Genomic DNA, 19,861 nt, shown 5'->3' on the forward strand with positions numbered 1-19,861 from the left:
TCTTGGCAACACGAAGAATAAAACTCAGACTTCGATAAGTGCTGAGAGGCTACCAAGGCGGCTTTCGGGTGATAAGCGCTGCTCGACAACAGCTGGCCGTCGAAATCGGGACAGATGGCGCGATCGGAGCACCTGAGATACACCCAACGACCCCCGACTGCAGCGCGATATCTCGCACGGACTGCGAGCTCCGTATCCCAATCACCTCGTGGGTTACCTTTGGGCGGGACTTTTGGGTATAAAAGCAGCCCGATGGCGGCGGTAAGGCAACAGTCTTTAGGCATTGGATCCACTAGGTGCATCTGATCCGGAGCAGTTGAGTCGTCGAGTGCAGGAGTCGCCACCATGAAGATCGCCATCGTGTTGCTGGCCTGTTTGGGCCTTGTGGCCGCGGCCAACTACCACAAGACCCACGAGGTCAAGATCGCCGACAAGGACTTCCTGCTGAAGCAGAAGTTCCTGTTCGAGATTGTGTACCGCGTGGAGGATCCCCTGATGTTCGAGGAGCACATCAAGGAGGGCCAGAAGTTCTACTTCGAGGAGTCCTACTACACGGTAAGTGGGGTCAGTCCCAAGCCCTGAGGACGGCATCCTGACCGCTTCTCTCCTCCCGATCCCCTCCAGCACTACGACCTGTACATGAAGAAGTTCTTCGAGGCCTACAAGGCTCACGCCCTGCTGCCCAAGGGAGAGTTCTTCGGCGCCCTGGCCATGTCCCACGCCAAGCAGGCCCGCGGTCTGTTCAACTTCTTCTACTACGCCAAGGACTGGGAGACCTTCAAGGCCAACGTGGCCTGGGCCCGCATGCACGTCAACGAGGGCATGTTCGTCTACGCCCTGACCCTGGCTGTGATCCACCGCAACGACTTCCACGGCCTGGTGCTGCCCTCCATCTACGAGATCTTCCCGCAGTTCTTCTTCAACAGCAAGTTCGTCTACGAGGCCGAGAAGTTCGACTACGAGATGTGGATGAAGATGACCATGTACGAGAAGGAGTACTTGGACGTGTACTACAAGACCCACTCGCACAGCTACGGCTACGGCAACATGTACCAGTCCAGCGACTACACCTACATCAAGGACTTCAAGACCTGGCAGTGGTGGAAGCTGATGGGTCTGGGCGAGCACTGGTACAGCAACGACAAGTTCATCCTGCGCGAGAACATCAACGAGTTCTACCAGGAGAGCAAGTGGCTGTCGATGATGAAGGACGTGAAGAAGTTCTACATGCCCGTGGACTACACCCGCGACCTGAACATCTACAACGAGGAGTCCAAGCTGTCCTACTTCACCGAGGATCTGGGCTGGAACGCGTACTGGTACTACCTGAACATGGACTACTCCTTCTTCCTGGACGGCAAGACCTTCGAGCTGCAGAACGACCGTCGCGGAGAATGGTGGCTGTACAACGTGCACCAGCTGCTCAGCCGTTACTACATGGAGCGTCTGTCGCACGGATTCGGCGAGATCCCCGAGTTCTCCTGGTACCACCAGATCGAGATGGGCTACGACCCCCAGATGATCTACTACAACGGCATCGGCTACAGCTTCCGCAAGAACTACTACGAGATGGAGACCTACGCCAACTTCGACATGCTGGACAAGATCACCGGATTCATGAAGCGTGTCCACAACATCGTCGAGATGGGCTACTACAAGACCGCCGACGGCCACATGATCGATCTGCGCAAGCCCGAGTCCGTCGAGTTCATCGGCAACATGATGCAGGGCAACATCGACGCCATGGACAAGATGTTCTACCAGTTCTGGTACATGCTGGCCCATATGTACTTCGCCGACGCCGACTACCACCAGATGGACGTCTACCCCAACGTGATGCTGAACTTCGAGACCATGATGCGCGACCCCATGTACTACATGTTCTACAAGTCGATCGCCCAGGTCTACTTCCAGTTCATGCACTACCTGCCCAAGTACACCAAGGAGCAGCTGCTGATGCCCGGCGTGACCGTGAAGCACGTGGAGGTCAGCGACCTGACCACCTACTTCGACCTGGTTGACTTCGACGTCACCAACATGCTCAACGAGAAGATGGTCTTCCAGGACGGCAAGTTCGTGTGGGACAAGTCCCTGTTCGCCCGCCAGATGCGTCTGAACCACAAGCCCTTCACCTACACCTACACCATTGAGTCCGAGAAGGCCGAGAAGGTGGTCGTCCGCGCCTTCCTGGGACCCAAGTTCGACGAGTTCGGCAAGCTGATCTCGCTGACCGAGAACCGCATGAACTTCATGGAGATCGACGAGTTCTCCTACGAGCTGAAGGCCGGCACCAACACGATCACCAGGAAGTCCAGCGAGTTCTACTGGACCGCCAAGGACCGCACCACCTACACCGAGCTCTACTACTACACGATGATGGCCTACGAGGGCAAGTACGCCTTCCCCCTGGACATCAGCGAGCCCCACTGCGCCTTCCCCGACCGCCTGGTCCTGCCCATGGGCTGGAAGAAGGGCATGCCCATGCAGATGTTCTTCATGGTGGTCCCCTACGTGGCCCCCGCCCACGAGCAGTTCTCCACCTTCGACTACACCTACTCCTGCGGCATCGGCTCCGGAGCCCGCTACGTGGACAGCATGCCGTTCGGCTACCCCTTCGACCGCGAGATCGACGAGTACGAGTTCTTCGTGCCCAACATGTACTTCAAGGACGTGACCATCTTCCACGCCGACACCATGGAGCCCTACTACAAGTTCAAGAGCTACTCCAACTACGGCCACTTCGACTACACCTTCTTCAACGACTACTACACCAAGTACTTCAAGTTCTGAGCGCCGTGTTGTGTGTGCGGCTGCGATCCGGGAGTTCGAGATGCGACCGTCGAACGAACCCCACTGTCTGATCTTTAGTATGTAAGGTGCGCAAAAAGTCCAATAAACTTTCGAAAACCAAGCGAGCCACTCTGCTACCGTCTCTTTCCCAAGGTGCAAATGTTCCTACAGCATTCGCCGAACCAATATGCTTCATAAGAAAGTACGGGGTGTAACATACTTTCGGGGTGGGTTTTCCTCCCAGTGCCGAACCTGCAATTCCCAACCGCTTCTGGCCGCTCCCGCGTGGAGAGCCCACCCCGGAGCGGAGGAAGGCATACTTACCTGGCGTAGAGGTTAACCGTGATCACGAAGGCGGTTCCTCCGGAGTGAGGCTTGGCCATTGCACCTCGGCTGAGTTGACCTCTGCGATTATTCCTAATGTGAATAACTCGTGCGTGTAATTTTTGGTAGCCGGGAATGGCGTTCGCGCCGTCCCGACATGAGAGATAAATTCGAAAGTGAGGCTGTTGTTATAAAGAGAAGTTTGCTGTCGCGTTACTTACTTTTGTAACTAAGTAAAAAAAAGTCGTTCCAGGTTTAAAAGATAGCGGATGTAGTAGAAATATTTTATTATAATAATAATAGTAATTTATCATCAGACTGCGCGACAAGGATACCCGGTAGGATATTATGCAGCAGGATAGAATCCTAGGAACCCAGCGATGCCATGCAGCTACTCCTTCAGCGTATGCGCAGCTGGACCCCGTATCTGATCTTGCGCATGAACTAGAGGTAGCACGCCTCTAGGTAGGCAGGTAGAAATATACTTGAACGTATGTCGGGATCAGCTTAAGGGTGCGCCAGGGGGATGAAAATATGCAAGAAGTATATCGACCTTTTTGAGATGGCAAGGACAGTCAAGTTTTAGGGTTAAGAGCGTTAAAGTAGAGTTATTGGCGATTGACGACCAACAAAATTCTCTTAACTTTTATTCTAGCATTAAAACAATTGGAGCCACACCTACGAGCGCTTTGTGGGCACACCCTGCCGCGGAACTTGCCGGGCAACCAGGACCACGAAGGCAATGGTCATCGCTGGTTAATTTGTTGCAGCGTTCAACAGGCCAGGATCTAGGACTTTTACATCGTCCGGCGGAAAACGACACACAGGGACTTCGAGGTAGTTAGGCTGGGAGGAGTTCAAGACCCGCACATGAGAACGCGGCGACACGATCAGCTAATTTTGTACCTGAGCCAAGTCCTTGGCGGCAATGGATGCCTCCGGAAGTACTGCTGCAGGATTAGTTCGAGGATAAAATGAAAGGGATATCTGTAAAGCACTCTACTGGGTCCCCAGAAGTGTATCCCACCGCGCTGCCTAAAGTCTTATTCGGTGGAACGATGATGTCTTAGAGTGACGTTTCTTTTATCATGTTACCACTAAAATTATGAAATAAAAATTATTTTATATTATATTACTTCCGCTGTTTTCTTTGGCTGACCGGTTTCAGGAGTCAGTAACGCGACAACTTACTTCTCAACATAACAATAGTATCACTTTCGAATTTATCTCTCATGTCGGGACGGCGCGAACGCCATTCCCGGCTACCAAAAATTACACGCACGAGTTATTCACATTAGGAATAATCGCAGAGGTCAACTCAGCCGAGGTGCAATGGCCAAGCCTCACTCCGGAGGAACCGCCTTCGTGATCACGGTTAACCTCTACGCCAGGTAAGTATGCCTTCCTCCGCTCCGGGGTGGGCTCTCCACGCGGGAGCGGCCAGAAGCGGTTGGGAATTGCAGGTTCGGCACTGGGAGGAAAACCCACCCCGAAAGTATGTTACACCCCGTACTTTCTTATGAAGCATATTGGTTCGGCGAATGCTGTAGGAACATTTGCACCTTGGGAAAGAGACGGTAGCAGAGTGGCTCGCTTGGTTTTCGAAAGTTTATTGGACTTTTTGCGCACCTTACATACTAAAGATCAGACAGTGGGGTTCGTTCGACGGTCGCATCTCGAACTCCCGGATCGCAGCCGCACACACAACACGGCGCTCAGAACTTGAAGTACTTGGTGTAGTAGTCGTTGAAGAAGGTGTAGTCGAAGTGGCCGTAGTTGGAGTAGCTCTTGAACTTGTAGTAGGGCTCCATGGTGTCGGCGTGGAAGATGGTCACGTCCTTGAAGTACATGTTGGGCACGAAGAACTCGTACTCGTCGATCTCGCGGTCGAAGGGGTAGCCGAACGGCATGCTGTCCACGTAGCGGGCTCCGGAGCCGATGCCGCAGGAGTAGGTGTAGTCGAAGGTGGAGAACTGCTCGTGGGCGGGGGCCACGTAGGGGACCACCATGAAGAACATCTGCATGGGCATGCCCTTCTTCCAGCCCATGGGCAGGACCAGGCGGTCGGGGAAGGCGCAGTGGGGCTCGCTGATGTCCAGGGGGAAGGCGTACTTGCCCTCGTAGGCCATCATCGTGTAGTAGTAGAGCTCGGTGTAGGTGGTGCGGTCCTTGGCGGTCCAGTAGAACTCGCTGGACTTCCTGGTGATCGTGTTGGTGCCGGCCTTCAGCTCGTAGGAGAACTCGTCGATCTCCATGAAGTTCATGCGGTTCTCGGTCAGCGAGATCAGCTTGCCGAACTCGTCGAACTTGGGTCCCAGGAAGGCGCGGACGACCACCTTCTCGGCCTTCTCGGACTCAATGGTGTAGGTGTAGGTGAAGGGCTTGTGGTTCAGACGCATCTGGCGGGCGAACAGGGACTTGTCCCACACGAACTTGCCGTCCTGGAAGACCATCTTCTCGTTGAGCATGTTGGTGACGTCGAAGTCAACCAGGTCGAAGTAGGTGGTCAGGTCGCTGACCTCCACGTGCTTCACGGTCACGCCGGGCATCAGCAGCTGCTCCTTGGTGTACTTGGGCAGGTAGTGCATGAACTGGAAGTAGACCTGGGCGATCGACTTGTAGAACATGTAGTACATGGGGTCGCGCATCATGGTCTCGAAGTTCAGCATCACGTTGGGGTAGACGTCCATCTGGTGGTAGTCGGCGTCGGCGAAGTACATATGGGCCAGCATGTACCAGAACTGGTAGAACATCTTGTCCATGGCGTCGATGTTGCCCTGCATCATGTTGCCGATGAACTCGACGGACTCGGGCTTGCGCAGATCGATCATGTGGCCGTCGGCGGTCTTGTAGTAGCCCATCTCGACGATGTTGTGGACGCGCTTCATGAATCCGGTGATCTTGTCCAGCATGTCGAAGTTGGCGTAGGTCTCCATCTCGTAGTAGTTCTTGCGGAAGCTGTAGCCGATGCCGTTGTAGTAGATCATCTGGGGGTCGTAGCCCATCTCGATCTGGTGGTACCAGGAGAACTCGGGGATCTCGCCGAATCCGTGCGACAGACGCTCCATGTAGTAACGGCTGAGCAGCTGGTGCACGTTGTACAGCCACCATTCTCCGCGACGGTCGTTCTGCAGCTCGAAGGTCTTGCCGTCCAGGAAGAAGGAGTAGTCCATGTTCAGGTAGTACCAGTACGCGTTCCAGCCCAGATCCTCGGTGAAGTAGGACAGCTTGGACTCCTCGTTGTAGATGTTCAGGTCGCTGGTGTAGTCCACGGGCATGTAGAACTTCTTCACGTCCTTCATCATCGACAGCCACTTGCTCTCCTGGTAGAACTCGTTGATGTTCTCGCGCAGGATGAACTTGTCGTTGCTGTACCAGTGCTCGCCCAGACCCATCAGCTTCCACCACTGCCAGGTCTTGAAGTCCTTGATGTAGGTGTAGTCGCTGGACTGGTACATGTTGCCGTAGCCGTAGCTGTGCGAGTGGGTCTTGTAGTACACGTCCAAGTACTCCTTCTCGTACATGGTCATCTTCATCCACATCTCGTAGTCGAACTTCTCGGCCTCGTAGACGAACTTGCTGTTGAAGAAGAACTGCGGGAAGATCTCGTAGATGGAGGGCAGCACCAGGCCGTGGAAGTCGTTGCGGTGGATCACAGCCAGGGTCAGGGCGTAGACGAACATGCCCTCGTTGACGTGCATGCGGGCCCAGGCCACGTTGGCCTTGAAGGTCTCCCAGTCCTTGGCGTAGTAGAAGAAGTTGAACAGACCGCGGGCCTGCTTGGCGTGGGACATGGCCAGGGCGCCGAAGAACTCTCCCTTGGGCAGCAGGGCGTGAGCCTTGTAGGCCTCGAAGAACTTCTTCATGTACAGGTCGTAGTGCTGGAGGGGATCGGGAGGAGAGAAGCGGTCAGGATGCCGTCCTCAGGGCTTGGGACTGACCCCACTTACCGTGTAGTAGGACTCCTCGAAGTAGAACTTCTGGCCCTCCTTGATGTGCTCCTCGAACATCAGGGGATCCTCCACGCGGTACACAATCTCGAACAGGAACTTCTGCTTCAGCAGGAAGTCCTTGTCGGCGATCTTGACCTCGTGGGTCTTGTGGTAGTTGGCCGCGGCCACAAGGCCCAAACAGGCCAGCAACACGATGGCGATCTTCATGGTGGCGACTCCTGCACTCGACGACTCAACTGCTCCGGATCAGATGCACCCAGTGGATCCAATGCCTAAAGACTGTTGCCTTACCGCCGCCATCGGGCTGCTTTTATACCCAAAAGTCCCGCCCAAAGGTAACCCACGAGGTGATTGGGATACGGAGCTCGCAGTCCGTGCGAGATATCGCGCTGCAGTCAGGGGTCGTTGGGTGTATCTCAGGTGCTCCGATCGCGCCATCTGTCCGGATTTCGCAGGCCAGCTGTTGTCGAGCAGCGCTTATCACCCGAAAGCCCGCCTTGGTAGCAGTATCATAGCTTCCTACTTATCAAAAGTGTTTTTTAAATTTTGTTGCAAGCCTTGGCCTTAGTCACTAAAACAAATTCGCCTTTGGGAATTAAAAGTGAGGCATGCAAATGTATTTTCCACTTAAACTGAACAATCAAGGTGGCTGACAACGATTTCAAGCAACAAAAGCATTGCAGATGGTGAGAATAAATCAGCGGGGTGTGGTTAACCCGAAAAAGAAGAACAGTGGCCCAAATATGGAATATTTATGGGAATAATAAATGGTTTTGCAGAATTTCCCAGGCCGCAAAAAACTAATAATCGAAATAGTTTGGGAAGCTCGAAAATGCGATGGCGAGAACAGATCGGCGGGAGATGCGAGCCCGAAAGTGATTTAATTTGTGGCAATTACAAATTGTTATTAGGAATTTGCGGTCAGCGAGTGGACGCCCAACCGCAGGTAAATTAAAAATCAAATGGGAAATGAGGCGGGCTGAAAAAGCAGAGGAGCAAAAATTATTGTTGACACAAGCCGCATATTCTGTGCGATGTGCGTGAATTGTTTGCGCCTGTTTGTTTGTTTGTCCGCGGTCCACTCGTGTCCTTTTGCATTGCTCCAACAGGGATATGGTGAACTGAAGGACTCGCCGGGAAATGCATAATTAAACTAACAAACACGGCCATCAATTTGGCCTCTGTGTCGCTCTGTTTTTGATGAGCTCTGGACAAAACGCTAATGAAAGAGCCGAGCTGGCCGCGTGTTTGTGTTTCTGCGGCGTTTTAATTAATAAACGTGCATCCACTCCGCCGTGGGAAACGGGGAGCTGGGCAGCCGACCGACCAACTTTGCCACATTAGCTGCAATTCAACTTTATCAATGGGCTTCTAATTAACTCGCACATGGGCAAAACTTTCCCGAGGAGCTCGCCCACAACAACTGATGCTCCCACACACTTTTTCGACAAGTTTGCTGATCTAGTTTTCGGGGTTCGCGCTTAAGCAGTTCAAACGCGGTTCAACAGCAAAGTTATGTAGGGCCTTCGGGTGTTCAGTCACGTACTCATCGGATATCTCCCCCGGGAATACATATGTAGTAATTTGTGGGCAGCAGTGCTCCCAGGAATAGAATACTTACAAATCAAAGCCATTTAAAAGAACCTAAGCTAAAATATATAATTTCTGTATAATATGGTTTAGGATGCCATTTTATAATTTGCATCATGCAACAGGATCAAAATGTTCGGCAGAAGTATTGGAGCATCCTCTCCCTGGGATTTGTGCGCAATTATTTCACCATCAAGCTGGCCCCGCTGAAGGAAACTTTTTCGCCGAGCAAACAGCGAAACTTTGCCATCATATTTTCTAGCTGCCGTGTCGTGTCCTTTGTGCCTGGCCAGTTTTCCTGCCCTGTTGCCGGACCCACTTTTCCGAACCCGCTTTTCCGGCCAGGACGAAGACGGGCGTGGGCAGCATAAGCAGGGATAAGTGCTCCTGAGTGGACAGGACTCATTGTGCGCCGGCCTTCATTAGAGCTGACTGAGCGAATAATAAACAAGAAGCAATCGCCTCCCCTCCCCGGCGGACTTTTGCTCCTTGTTCCGTTCGGAGGCGGTCTTTAAAAGCATTTCCATGCTAAAACAAAGGGCCATTCAATAGGATTTCGCCTTTATGGGACTGGCTGCCCAAATGCGGCTTAAGGTGGTGCCTCCACCTCCGAGCGTCCCCTGGACATCCACAGTTGGCACTCTCGCATTATTTACATGCTCCTGCCCCTCAGTATTTGCTCGTCCAAGGCGTCTTTTCTTCGTTTCCTCTGTTCTCGAACTGAAATTCTAAACCTTTTACTGGTGGCGGAGGAGGGTCGTATTCGCATGCAGTGCCCCACACAAAGGGAGCTTTTAAAATATTCATAGAATTGCTTTAATAACGGCAAATGAGCAAGCCAGGACGTTCCAGTCAGCCCCAAAATGTCATTTGCGGATGTGCACTGGGAAAAATAAATCGGTCCCCATTTTACGCCTTAGCAAGGAAACAATCATTCAATTATAACGAGTTTCAGAACTTCTGAAAATAACTTGAAAAATATTTTCTTTATCACGTTTTTGGGAAAGCAAATAAGATCACGTATTTTCTAAAAAACTTTGTGTATTATTTGTTTAAAATATATTAAAGAATTTTCAAGATAATTTTCACTTATATTTTCGGTTTTTTTCTAGTGTAGTTATAGTGATACTGAAACTTCTTTGGGATGTATTGGTAATAAGTATTGGTAAATTGTATCAAAAATGCTTTAATTATTCAACTAAATTTTAAAATGAACCCTGTTCTTTAAGTGTGAAGTATTCATTTTGCTATCCAATTGTCTATCTCCATCGGCGGATGGCATATGGATGGGAGGACGAGGGGGCGTAGGCCACAGGTTATGCGGCAAAAAGCAATTTTTATTTACCAGAGGGCTCCGCAGGATCCACCGACCCAGTCCCGTTCGTCCCTCGTTGACTGATTGGCGAGACGGCGCCAGTGAGCAAATACCGGGACCAGAGACTACAAAACCGGCGACCGGAGACAAACGAGGCGTCCATCTCAAGATGCCACCCCAACCTCCCGATCCAAAGCCCATCCCCCATACTCGCATCAACCGACTCCATCGGGTTGGTATGCAAATCAGGAGCGACGACGCCGGGCAGGAAGTTGATTAAATGACAAAATAAATAGAAAGTGAAGGATAATGTCAACATTCTAAGTGGTTTTCTTTTAAAAAGCTTAACTGACAATGAACCGCAGGGCAGCGGTCGTCCCGCTTTCCCACTGTCCCGCTTTTCCGCTGAAAAGTTGGGGCTCCTGCGACCACGGCATCAAGTTGAATAAATTATTTTTGTGACTGGCGGGCAGGCTGGAATCTGGGATCTGGGTGGGGGACAGCTGCGGGAGCTGGGCTTCACAGGACACGGGACGAGTCCTTGAGGTCGCTGCCACAGGAAATTGACTTTGATAGTGCATGAAATTTGATGATAATTTAACATTTTTCAATTTCGTTTTATGGACCCCGAACCCACGTGGCGGCTACACTGGAAATAGCCGGGAACTTGTTAGGTTCTGTAAGGATAAAGGTGTAAAATGTACATAAATGTATTTCATGATACAAAAATCCTAAGAAAAGTGTTATTCCGAGAAGAGGAATTCAGGTGATAAAAATACAAATTCAAGACCTTTTCGTTCTTTTTCGTATAGTTTCGTTCTGAACTTTTCAAAATCTTGACCACCTTATGGGGTTTCTCTGAGTGCACCCCCATATGAAGCCGCCTGAAGTGCACGGAGACGATAAGGCTTTGGGGGCTGAGGGATAAGGGTGCGGCTCGAGCATCCCCGTCGGCGGCTAATGAGCTGCCCTTATTAAATTGAGCGTGCGGAAATGCTGGACAACGGAAAAGTCAGAGGCTCTTATCCTGACAGCGGCAAATTGTTTTGGCCGCGTTGACAAATGCTGGCCGGGATCTCTTTGAGCCGTTTTCGTGTCGCCAATTTAATTGAAAGAAGTCCCGCTGGGAGCCTCTTTGGCGCTGCTCCTAATTGGCTGGCCCGGATGCAGCAGATCCAAGGGTACTCTGGTGCTCTGCTCCACTGTCCGGTCTTCGAGGACAAATGGCGGCGACACGTATGCATCATTAAGTTTCTGGCCAGACGCCAAGTCTCCCCTCGGTTGATTTAGATGGGACGTGATTGGGTGGACCCACAAAAGCATTAGGGAATACAGAATGACCCTTTGGAGCAGCCAAGATCGCTGGAAGATAACCCTTGGTGGTGATACCTTAGCCAAGAATGTGGCATACATACCTTTGAAACGACTAAAACGTAAATCTAAGAAAAATTAAACAGTGTCACAATAAATACTTTGTTGCGAAATAACAATCTTCAGTCTGCGACCCAGTGATAAGCGGTGTCAGGTGGTGAGCAACTAACAACAGTTCAATATTATAAAGTTTTGGTGATTCAGCTTGGTAACTTAAAATAAATCTTTGAGTTAGTTGATAGATGAGTAAAAAATAGTAGCAATCAGACGGGGGTAAATAATTTTAATGATTTTCCAAACACTCGCTTTGTGCAAAGAACATTAAGTATTCCTCTCTGTAAGAAAACCAATACGCTGCCGCTGCTTTCCGATTCTTATATTTTCTTGCCCTAAGATTAGGATTTTTAATTATAAACCATGGAAAAATGATAAATTCCCAGCACTGCCATCTATAGCTGATAGCTTGAGCGGCATCTGGTGCCAGCAAAAGCCTGGGGATTGGGCTGCGGCTGTTTTGATGCTTGTCAAACAAATTATAAGCCACAGACTCGGCTCAAGTGCCTCAACGAAAGCGGTTTACCCACTTGTGTTCATCGTCCTCCGGCTGAATCCCAATCTCGAGCTCATTGCCAGCCTCATCCCGGCTGGTTCTGTTTTGTTGTAAACTTTGCATGCTGCCTCTGCCGAAAGCAGCTTATGGCTAATCCGCATATGGCAAATGATATAATATATACATGAGAGCTGGTCCCAGGAAAACCCCGGAAGACGGGCGGGGGACCTCCAGTCTAATGGAACTTTCGGGATGCACAGAACTCCAGACCTGACAAAGCAATTTCCACAGTGACACATTTTCCAGAGCGAGGAGACTCGGCGAGCCACTCGAGCTTCGAGTGCAATTTATTTGCTACATGCTCGTAAATAAATACATGTATGAGTATAAATAATAAAAACATATTAGTGCACATTTTAATTCGTTTTTATTAAAATGCGCGCAGTCTGTCGAAGGGGGTTGGGGAGGGGGTTTTCCCTGGAAAATGGCGAAATGGGAGCTGTCTGTCTGTTTGGTTTGCGGCTCGGCTGCCTGTCAGTCTAGTTAGTGGGTTAAGGGGGCGGGCATTACCCAGCGGGTGGTCGGGGGTTAACCGGGGGAGGCACTGATGTGAGGAAGACGCACTTACATCAGTGCACAATTTTTTACATTAATGTGTAAAGTGCTCTGCTGCAGATACAAATATACAGATACAAATACAGAACGTGTGCCGTCGAGGGAAATTAAAATAAAAGGCAAGCGCAAACAAACAACTACAGCAAATGCCACTACAACTATAAGAGCTTCAATATGTACGGTGCGGGACATACAAGTAAGTCTACATCTGTTGGTAAATGTTGTGGGGTGATAAGATATGATAAGCAGTACCTAAAGAATGAAATAAGTATATATTGGGATCAAGAGCGTTAGAAAGTTCAAAAGGTTTTTAAAAAAATGTGTATCAAGTTTCACCTTTGTACAGGGCGTTTAATTTGGGATTGCTTAACTATACTTTAGAAATATAAGAAAATATTGTAAATAAATAAAATAATAAAATAAAATAAAATATTGTGTAAAATTGTATTTCCGAATACCTCCATTCTATTGGCATTTCAGAAATGGTCTTACACTCACTAAACGCACTGCTCCTCTGTCCGCCTGGGTTGACTATCTCGCAGATGGGGAAATGCAATTTCTGACTTTATGCTGCTCACTTTTCACTTTTCCCAGGTCCGTGTCCAAAATGTGGGCGATGCATAAAAAGGCGAAACATGAAACATTGGTGCGGAGCCAAGTGAATTGCGGTCTAATGGGTTGTCTTTCCAGCTCGACGGCGGAGTGCAGAAGCGTGTAAGCTTCCGTTGTCGCAGTTTTTCCCGCCCTGGCTACGAAATACGGCTGCGAGTCTTTAATCAATCGTTTCCTTTCCCTCTTATTTAAATACCCATGATTAATGCATCAAAGGACTCCGTTCTATTGATGAGGAAGCGGTAGAGGCGGAGGCCCCGCGCACGGCAATCGTAGCATGAAATGAGTGCGCGACATATTCATAAATTATGCTCCTTTCATTGCCAATTAGAAGGTCCTGACGCCACGCAGCAGCCACAGGACAACCCCAAACGAAGCCAATTAGTTGACGTAATGTTAACGACAATCGCGAGGATGGAGGATGGAGCCGGGGACCCACTGCAGGTGCTACTATAAATTGGGAAAGAGGAGCAGACACTTTTTGAACTGCCTGCAAGTGGAAACATTTGAAGCCGAGTCATGACGACGAAATGGCACTGGGAAAAATAGGAAGGAGCTTGCAGCTAAAGTTACTTAATACTGAAATAACTCACCAATGCCAACTATCAATTTATCGTTAGCTAAAAACATTTAACTATAAAACTTAGATCTTAGATACCAAAACGGAACGAAATTGTAGTATATAGCAGAAGAGCTTATGGCAAAGTATAAGATAAATGTTTTTAAGGGGTATTATTCATGTAAAAAATGCTATTGTTTGATTGAAAAATACAAAAGATTCTTTTTACCAGTGTACTTGAACCCTAGACAGGTGATGGGCGGTGGGCGTGGGCGGTGGCTTCGAGCAGCTAATTAATACGCGCCGCTGCACCACAGAAAGAGGGCGGCGAGTGGGAGTGGCACTGTAGTGGCTGTATTTTCCTGGACCTAGGAGACCTGGCTCAAACTGTCAGCTTTTCCATCGCGACCTGTAATGAGCGTTCAGAGTTAATTGGCGTGCAAGAGGAAAAAAGGCAGCGGGAAACTTGACAAAATTTTATGCGTCTCAAAGACATTAATTAGAAGTAATTGGAGCGGCCTAATGAGCTTGTTTGTTGGTCGGCCTGGTCTCCTCTTCCAGCAGGCAGGGCGACTTGCCGCGACTTGGAGTGGATTTGCAACCCTTCAATGCCCCGGCACACTGCCCCCAGCTGGCAATCAACTCATATTTCATGGCATGTTCGGCTGCCATTAGGCGCGAAAGCTACGAATTGAAACGCGAAAAACAATCAAAACTTTTAATAAAAGAAAGCCCCGGCGAAAGCCGAGGAACCGAATCGAACGGGGCGACGCACACAATCGTAAGCATTTTGTTTGGGCACCTCGGGGAAAATCCGCCACCCACTCGGGCTTTGTTTTTATGCGGTTTCAATCAGGGAACTCGAGCAACTCGAGCCATTTCGATGGGAAAAGGTTGCACCAATTCGAAGCGGCGCCGCCTCAAATGACGCGCGAAATGAAATGAAAATTTCCTCATTTTTCCCACCCTCGGGACTAGGAAAACTAAAGTGTAACACTTGAATTGTTGTTTGTGTTTCGATCTCTGTTGTTTTCTTTTGTTTGCCAGCGATTTTCCACATTGAACTCTGACACGCAACATGCAAACGATACTGTGTCGATACTGGAGGGGCAAATAATGAAATATGCCAACTTTGATGATGTGTCATATCGCCCGATTGAAATCCCAGACGAAAACGAGCCAAAAGGCAGCTCCGCTTTGATTCATTAAAATATTTCGGTAATGCGATGGGTGGATGGGAGGGGGGGCCTTATGCAATGCTCCTTTGAGAGCCGGTGGAACTGGTGAGGGGGCTATCCGTAATTGAGTTCCCTTGACAACAAAGCGGTTTATACGCCATAAATTGACTTTTATGTCGGAACATTTTGGGGGGTCGGAGAACTGGGGATTGGTTTCGTTGACAACCTGCGCTACCTGCCCGCATATGCTTAGAACATGTGGAGCATCCACAATGGGAATGGCAATCCGGAGCCGGGAAAGCTGCTTACATCAAACTAACGAACAGCTCATTGGCATCGAAAGCCAGATGTGATGCAAATAAATAAGCACAAGCAGCTGTGGCATTCCCCTTGCACGAACGTTGGGTACAAGTTATAGAATCTATTGAGTCTGCACAAAAAAGATAAAAAATTGTTTATACTAAGCGTAGATTTCTAACTTAAGATTTCTAACGTAAGGATTTAACTCAGAGAGCAGCCCTTGCAAAATGTCCATTAAAATGTTGTTTTCCCCCGAAATGTTAAAAGCCTAATGCTTGAATTTAATTTTCCATTCTGGCAAGGGTGGTGCTCCGAGCTTTTTTGGTCATTTATTTCTTGGTCGGCGGCTTTTGTTTGTGCGGCGAGTGCTTTTGACGTGGTCGTAATTACAAAAATTTCGGTGCGTTTCCCTGAGCGGACTCCGTCAAACCGATGACACGCCCAGGACCCAGGAACCTCGGGGCTTTACCACAGAAAAATCACAAAGAAGTGGGGAAATATTTTTGCATTTGATTCTCGCTAGCCGCGGGCTCTGATGATGATGTGGATGTGGAGCAGCGGATGGCCAATGCAGCTAACCATAAATAGCGGTTATCGGAAATAGGGAATCCAGAATCCAGAATCGAGAATCCCCTTTGCCCCCTCGTCGGATCGTGCAACACATACAAATGCGCCGCATTTATTTTAATCCTTGGCCAGGAAGGACGAGCGCGGCGCACAGGACGTGGATGTGGCGGCCGTGGACCACGGGGCGTATTAGTAATCGGGGCAGGGCGGGCGGACGTTCGAGCTGGAGCCCAGATTCAGAGCCTGAGCCAGAAGCGCCTGGGGAGCAACAAAGTTGCGGATTCATAACTCTTTCATTTGGCCATATCTGGACATTTTTTCCATGCTGAGCACCCCGCCCAGCCAGGGTCCCCCACACCCACCCACCGAAGGCTGGCCTCGTAAAAAGCGCGCCGAGATTGGCATTTGGCTTTCGTTGCCAATATCCTCCGCGTCCCTTCCTGGACCCCTTCCTGGTCCGCTTCCTGCGCCATCTCCATTCCATTTGGTTCGTGGCGAGCTCTTGCCAAGGCATTCATCAAATTCAAGTCATGTTATCGCAGAAAATGAAACAAATTTTTGCAATTTGATTGCTTTTCGTGTTGATGGCGTGAGCGCCAGACACTGGCAGAAAAAAGGTGAGTTATTCTAATTATCTTTAATCATCAGATAGAATGCTATATAGAATATTTCTTTGGAGATTTTTATAAGGCAAAAAGTCTTCGAGCAGTCAACAATTCTATTATTTCTGTGTTTTGTAAAACTGAATTACAAGTAGTACATTAAAATATATTTTGTGTTCTTGAGGAACCCCTTTCATAATTTAAGAAATATTTTAAATGCTTCTCAGAATGTGTTTTTTCGAGAACTTTTAAAATTAATTGAGTGAACTCTAGATATAATGTTTTGTCTTTTAAAGTACATTACCCTACAATCTAAATAATAACGAGAGATTTTAAAAATTTAAACATTTACTTGGAGATTACATATATGCGGATTAAAAAATTTTTTTGTTACATTAGAGAAGTGAAATATTTTTCTTTTACTGCATTCTGGGTCGCAGTGGATGGGGGGCGTGGCAGCGTGGCCCGCCCACCTATTAAATATGCATGCCTATGCGATGGGTCGAGATTTCTGCAGAGTTATGAACTTCGCTGCTGCTTATGCGAAATTTTTCAAATTTTCTACGTGCCTAAAAACCAAATGGAGCCCGGACTTCGATTGGCATCGTAATCGGGGCAGGTGAATGATATCCGCTGCTCTGGCGCCACCTTAATCATTTTCTCCGGCTGTTTTACATGCAGGGAACATGTGGACCCCCCGCCGTATATCATTGCCCCGGGAAGAACCACCGCGCCGCGGTTGCCTTTCTTGTTTATTTCAAAAGTTAATTTCGCACTTTATCATCGACTCAGTCAGCGGCGTATGGGAAATGAAACTTTTCAGCGGAAACGGAAGCTGTACACGTCCCTCGGCTCTCCCCACCACCTCCTCCTGCTCGGCAGCTTCTCCTGGCCAACTTGGGTGTGAATAAAGTAAAACAAATGAAAAGGCTTTCCCGCTGGCTCTTTCTTTGGCAACAATTGCATTGCGGTAAACAATATTTCTGTTATCTGGGCACCAGGGTGGTGCGCCATGGTCTGCGTATACTTTACAGCTTCGTTTCCGTGCCCACTTTTATTGTTGGCTGAAAGGCAGCCAAGTGTTCAAAGCACAACTTTTAGCGCAATTGTTAAAAGAATTAAAAGACAGCAGCTGAAAGAGGCGGGTAGAACAAAAGCCAGAGATATGATAACAGCCAGAGGACCCAGGCCCGAGGACCTGGGACCAGGGACCAGGGACCGTGGACCGTGGACCGGAAACGGAAGGGAGCTGCCATAGACTCCGGTTAGAGTGGAACATGCGAGAGAAATGTGCCGTGACGTGGCAAATGTAATGGAAAATGGTCACAGGATCTGGAATCCACCTCATCCTGGTGCTCTGGCCAACTATTTTTATGCAGCCTGGCAATGTGTAACGCGCCGTTGGAAACAACGACACCATTCTTGGCTCTGCAGCTATTTATATGTTTATTCTCCACGAGCCCGGCTATGATTTCTGTGCCAAGTGCGTAACAGCCGAGGGGGACGGACCAAGGGGGTTTTCGGGGGCTGGCGAATCCCGGGACTAACAAGCGACGTTTATTGCCATAAAAGTTTACGACAAAAACTCATTTCCGTCACCGAAGCAAAGCGATAAATGTGGGGGGAAGTCCACAGGGAAAAATCTATACATGCTTGTCACCATTTCAGAAGTTATACAAATTAACTTAGTCAGCAATAGTAATATTTTTGATTTAAATGCATATTTAAAGAATCTAAAAAACTTTAATCAAATATTTTTGCTATACTCCCTTTATTTGATTGACAGTTTCAATTCTACTTTAAAAAACGTGTTTAAAAGCGATTTGAAAACATTTTTCCAGCCTTGTGTTTATAGTTAAGGTTAATGAAGTTGTTTTATTGATTTCTGAACATATAATAATATAATAATACCTTTAAAGTTTCCTCCCAACTTATGTTAAGAAGTAGAAGAGCGGCATCAAAGTATAGCCAAAATTGTTCCCTGTCCACAAGGCGTCGATCCTGCCAGTCTCTTGGCTCTCAGCTACACATGTCGCAGAAGCAGCATCCGGAACGGAAGTGGAGCACTCAGCAGCAGCGGAAATGCCACAACTTGAGCCATTTGTCAGCTGGTGGCACTTGGCTTTCCTTCGGCTGTGGCTCTCGCCTGGACGGGTATGCAAATGCGATGGGATTGGGATCGGGGGATCGGCTCGTACAAAAATGCTAAAATAATAATAATAATTCGGTTGACATTAGCCGGCGAAGACACTGGGAAGCAATTTAATTATGCAGATAGTCTTGGCGGGAATTACCTGGCCGGCAGCTGGAAAAGCAGGAAAGCAGGAGCCATTGCTCATTAGTGTCAATCTATTTAGCATAAATTTCAATTAAAGCAATATCCTGCAGCCAGGACACGACGATGAAGCCGACTTAGGACACTTCCCGGGGAAAAAGCGGCCCGGGGAGCGGGAAAAAGGAGTGCGGAGAAAAACAAGCTAGGCCAAGGATGCAAAATTATGGCGCCCGCTGTTGTCATCGCCGCTCCTTATTTTTCTCGGCCCACCCCAGGTTCTCCCCCGTGGCATCTCATATTTCAGGCGAACTCATTAAAATGCAAAATGAGACTAAGGTAAGTATATTGGAAAACTCGTGGAGGAAGGTTAAAGCTAGCAGCTTGAATATCTTAATATTGGGACACCGAGTGGCAATCAATGACCAAGGCAACCGCCACTCCAGATGCCAAATGCCAGCCGAGATATGTGCTCTCCGCACTCGAAGGACCACAGTTGTGGGAAAATATTTAAATGTATTTAAATATGTATTAATTCAGCAGTTAACAATTGCCTTAAATGTTTAAGAAATTTATTGCTATGTATTAAATATTAAATTGTGTTTTATAATATAATATAAATATATAATTAACATTAAAGAATTGAGGCCAATTTATTTGCGTACTTTAAAAACCAACTATTAAAATAATGGAAAGATACTGCCTTATAAGCACAAGATAAAAAAGCTTAAAATACCTAGTGAAATACCTTTTTGGGGCTTGAGGGGATGGCAACCTTCTGGAGGAAATGGTAATACCCTCCGGAATGGAGAAGTAATCGTGGTAAGCCTTTCCGCCTCAGCCTCAGCCTCAGCCACAGCTTGAGCTCCAGACTGCGGCTCAGACTCCCGTTATGAGGATATTGCAATATTTCCGCACAGCTTACGTGCCACAAGCCCAGCCAAACAAGCCCACACCCAGAAGCACACATGAGGACACGCACTAAGGGATTCCAGAGAGGAGCGCTTAGGAACTGACAGTTTTGTAAATATGTGTGCAGAGGTTCGCCATCCTCCCCCTGCTGAGGGAAAGGGGAGGAGTGCCCAACTCCAACTCGCCAGGAAAACGGAAGGAAGCAGTTAATACTTCTGTCTGTTATGCGCTTACTTCCTGTCTCCATTAAAAGTCATTCTTTTGGATAATCCTTTTGGCAACATTATGGCAAGTATTAAAACTTTTTTGCACTAGCCGAAGGGGGCATCATCATCCCTCGTCCCCCTTCGG

The 19,861-nt window shown here is 48.6% G+C and overlaps 2 protein-coding genes and 2 non-coding genes across 4 annotated transcripts; 2 read left to right on the plus strand and 2 right to left on the minus strand.

Annotated features, from left to right (window-relative positions):
• Positions 1 to 280: 280 nt before the first annotated feature.
• LOC108029020 (larval serum protein 1 beta chain) lies at positions 281 to 2,911 on the plus strand. Its single transcript, XM_017101065.3, has 2 exons — positions 281 to 555; positions 625 to 2,911. The coding sequence occupies exons 1-2, from the start codon at positions 346 to 348 to the stop codon at positions 2,788 to 2,790; spliced, it is 2,376 nt and encodes a 791-aa protein (XP_016956554.3). The 5' UTR covers positions 281 to 345; the 3' UTR covers positions 2,791 to 2,911.
• Positions 2,912 to 3,106: 195 nt separating this feature from the next.
• LOC122818875 (U1 spliceosomal RNA) lies at positions 3,107 to 3,271 on the plus strand. The gene has a single exon (XR_006368359.1). It is a non-coding gene; the product is annotated as a U1 spliceosomal RNA (small nuclear RNA).
• A 1,077-nt stretch (positions 3,272 to 4,348) lies between these two features.
• On the minus strand, positions 4,349 to 4,513 carry LOC122818886 (U1 spliceosomal RNA). Its single transcript, XR_006368370.1, has one exon. It is a non-coding gene; the product is annotated as a U1 spliceosomal RNA (small nuclear RNA).
• Positions 4,514 to 4,708: 195 nt separating this feature from the next.
• On the minus strand, positions 4,709 to 7,329 carry LOC108028969 (larval serum protein 1 beta chain-like). Its single transcript, XM_017101009.3, has 2 exons — positions 7,065 to 7,329; positions 4,709 to 6,995 (listed from the first exon to the last, which is right to left on the minus strand). The coding sequence occupies exons 1-2, from the start codon at positions 7,272 to 7,274 to the stop codon at positions 4,830 to 4,832; spliced, it is 2,376 nt and encodes a 791-aa protein (XP_016956498.2). The 5' UTR covers positions 7,275 to 7,329; the 3' UTR covers positions 4,709 to 4,829.
• Between the last annotated feature and the right edge of the window lie 12,532 nt (positions 7,330 to 19,861).

The sequence above is a fragment of the Drosophila biarmipes genome, chromosome 2L (assembly GCF_025231255.1).
Source record: "Drosophila biarmipes strain raj3 chromosome 2L, RU_DBia_V1.1, whole genome shotgun sequence".
Taxonomy (NCBI): Eukaryota; Metazoa; Arthropoda; class Insecta; order Diptera; family Drosophilidae; genus Drosophila; species Drosophila biarmipes.

Coding starts and splice junctions, on each gene's coding strand:
- LOC108029020 (XM_017101065.3), top strand. CDS start 346: ATGAAGATCGCCATCGTGTTGCTGGCCTGTTTGGGCCTTGTGGCCGCG. Junction 556..624: donor TCGAGGAGTCCTACTACACG/GTAAGTGGGGTC, acceptor GATCCCCTCCAG/CACTACGACCTGTACATGAA.
- LOC108028969 (XM_017101009.3), bottom strand. CDS start 7,274: ATGAAGATCGCCATCGTGTTGCTGGCCTGTTTGGGCCTTGTGGCCGCG. Junction 6,996..7,064: donor TCGAGGAGTCCTACTACACG/GTAAGTGGGGTC, acceptor GATCCCCTCCAG/CACTACGACCTGTACATGAA.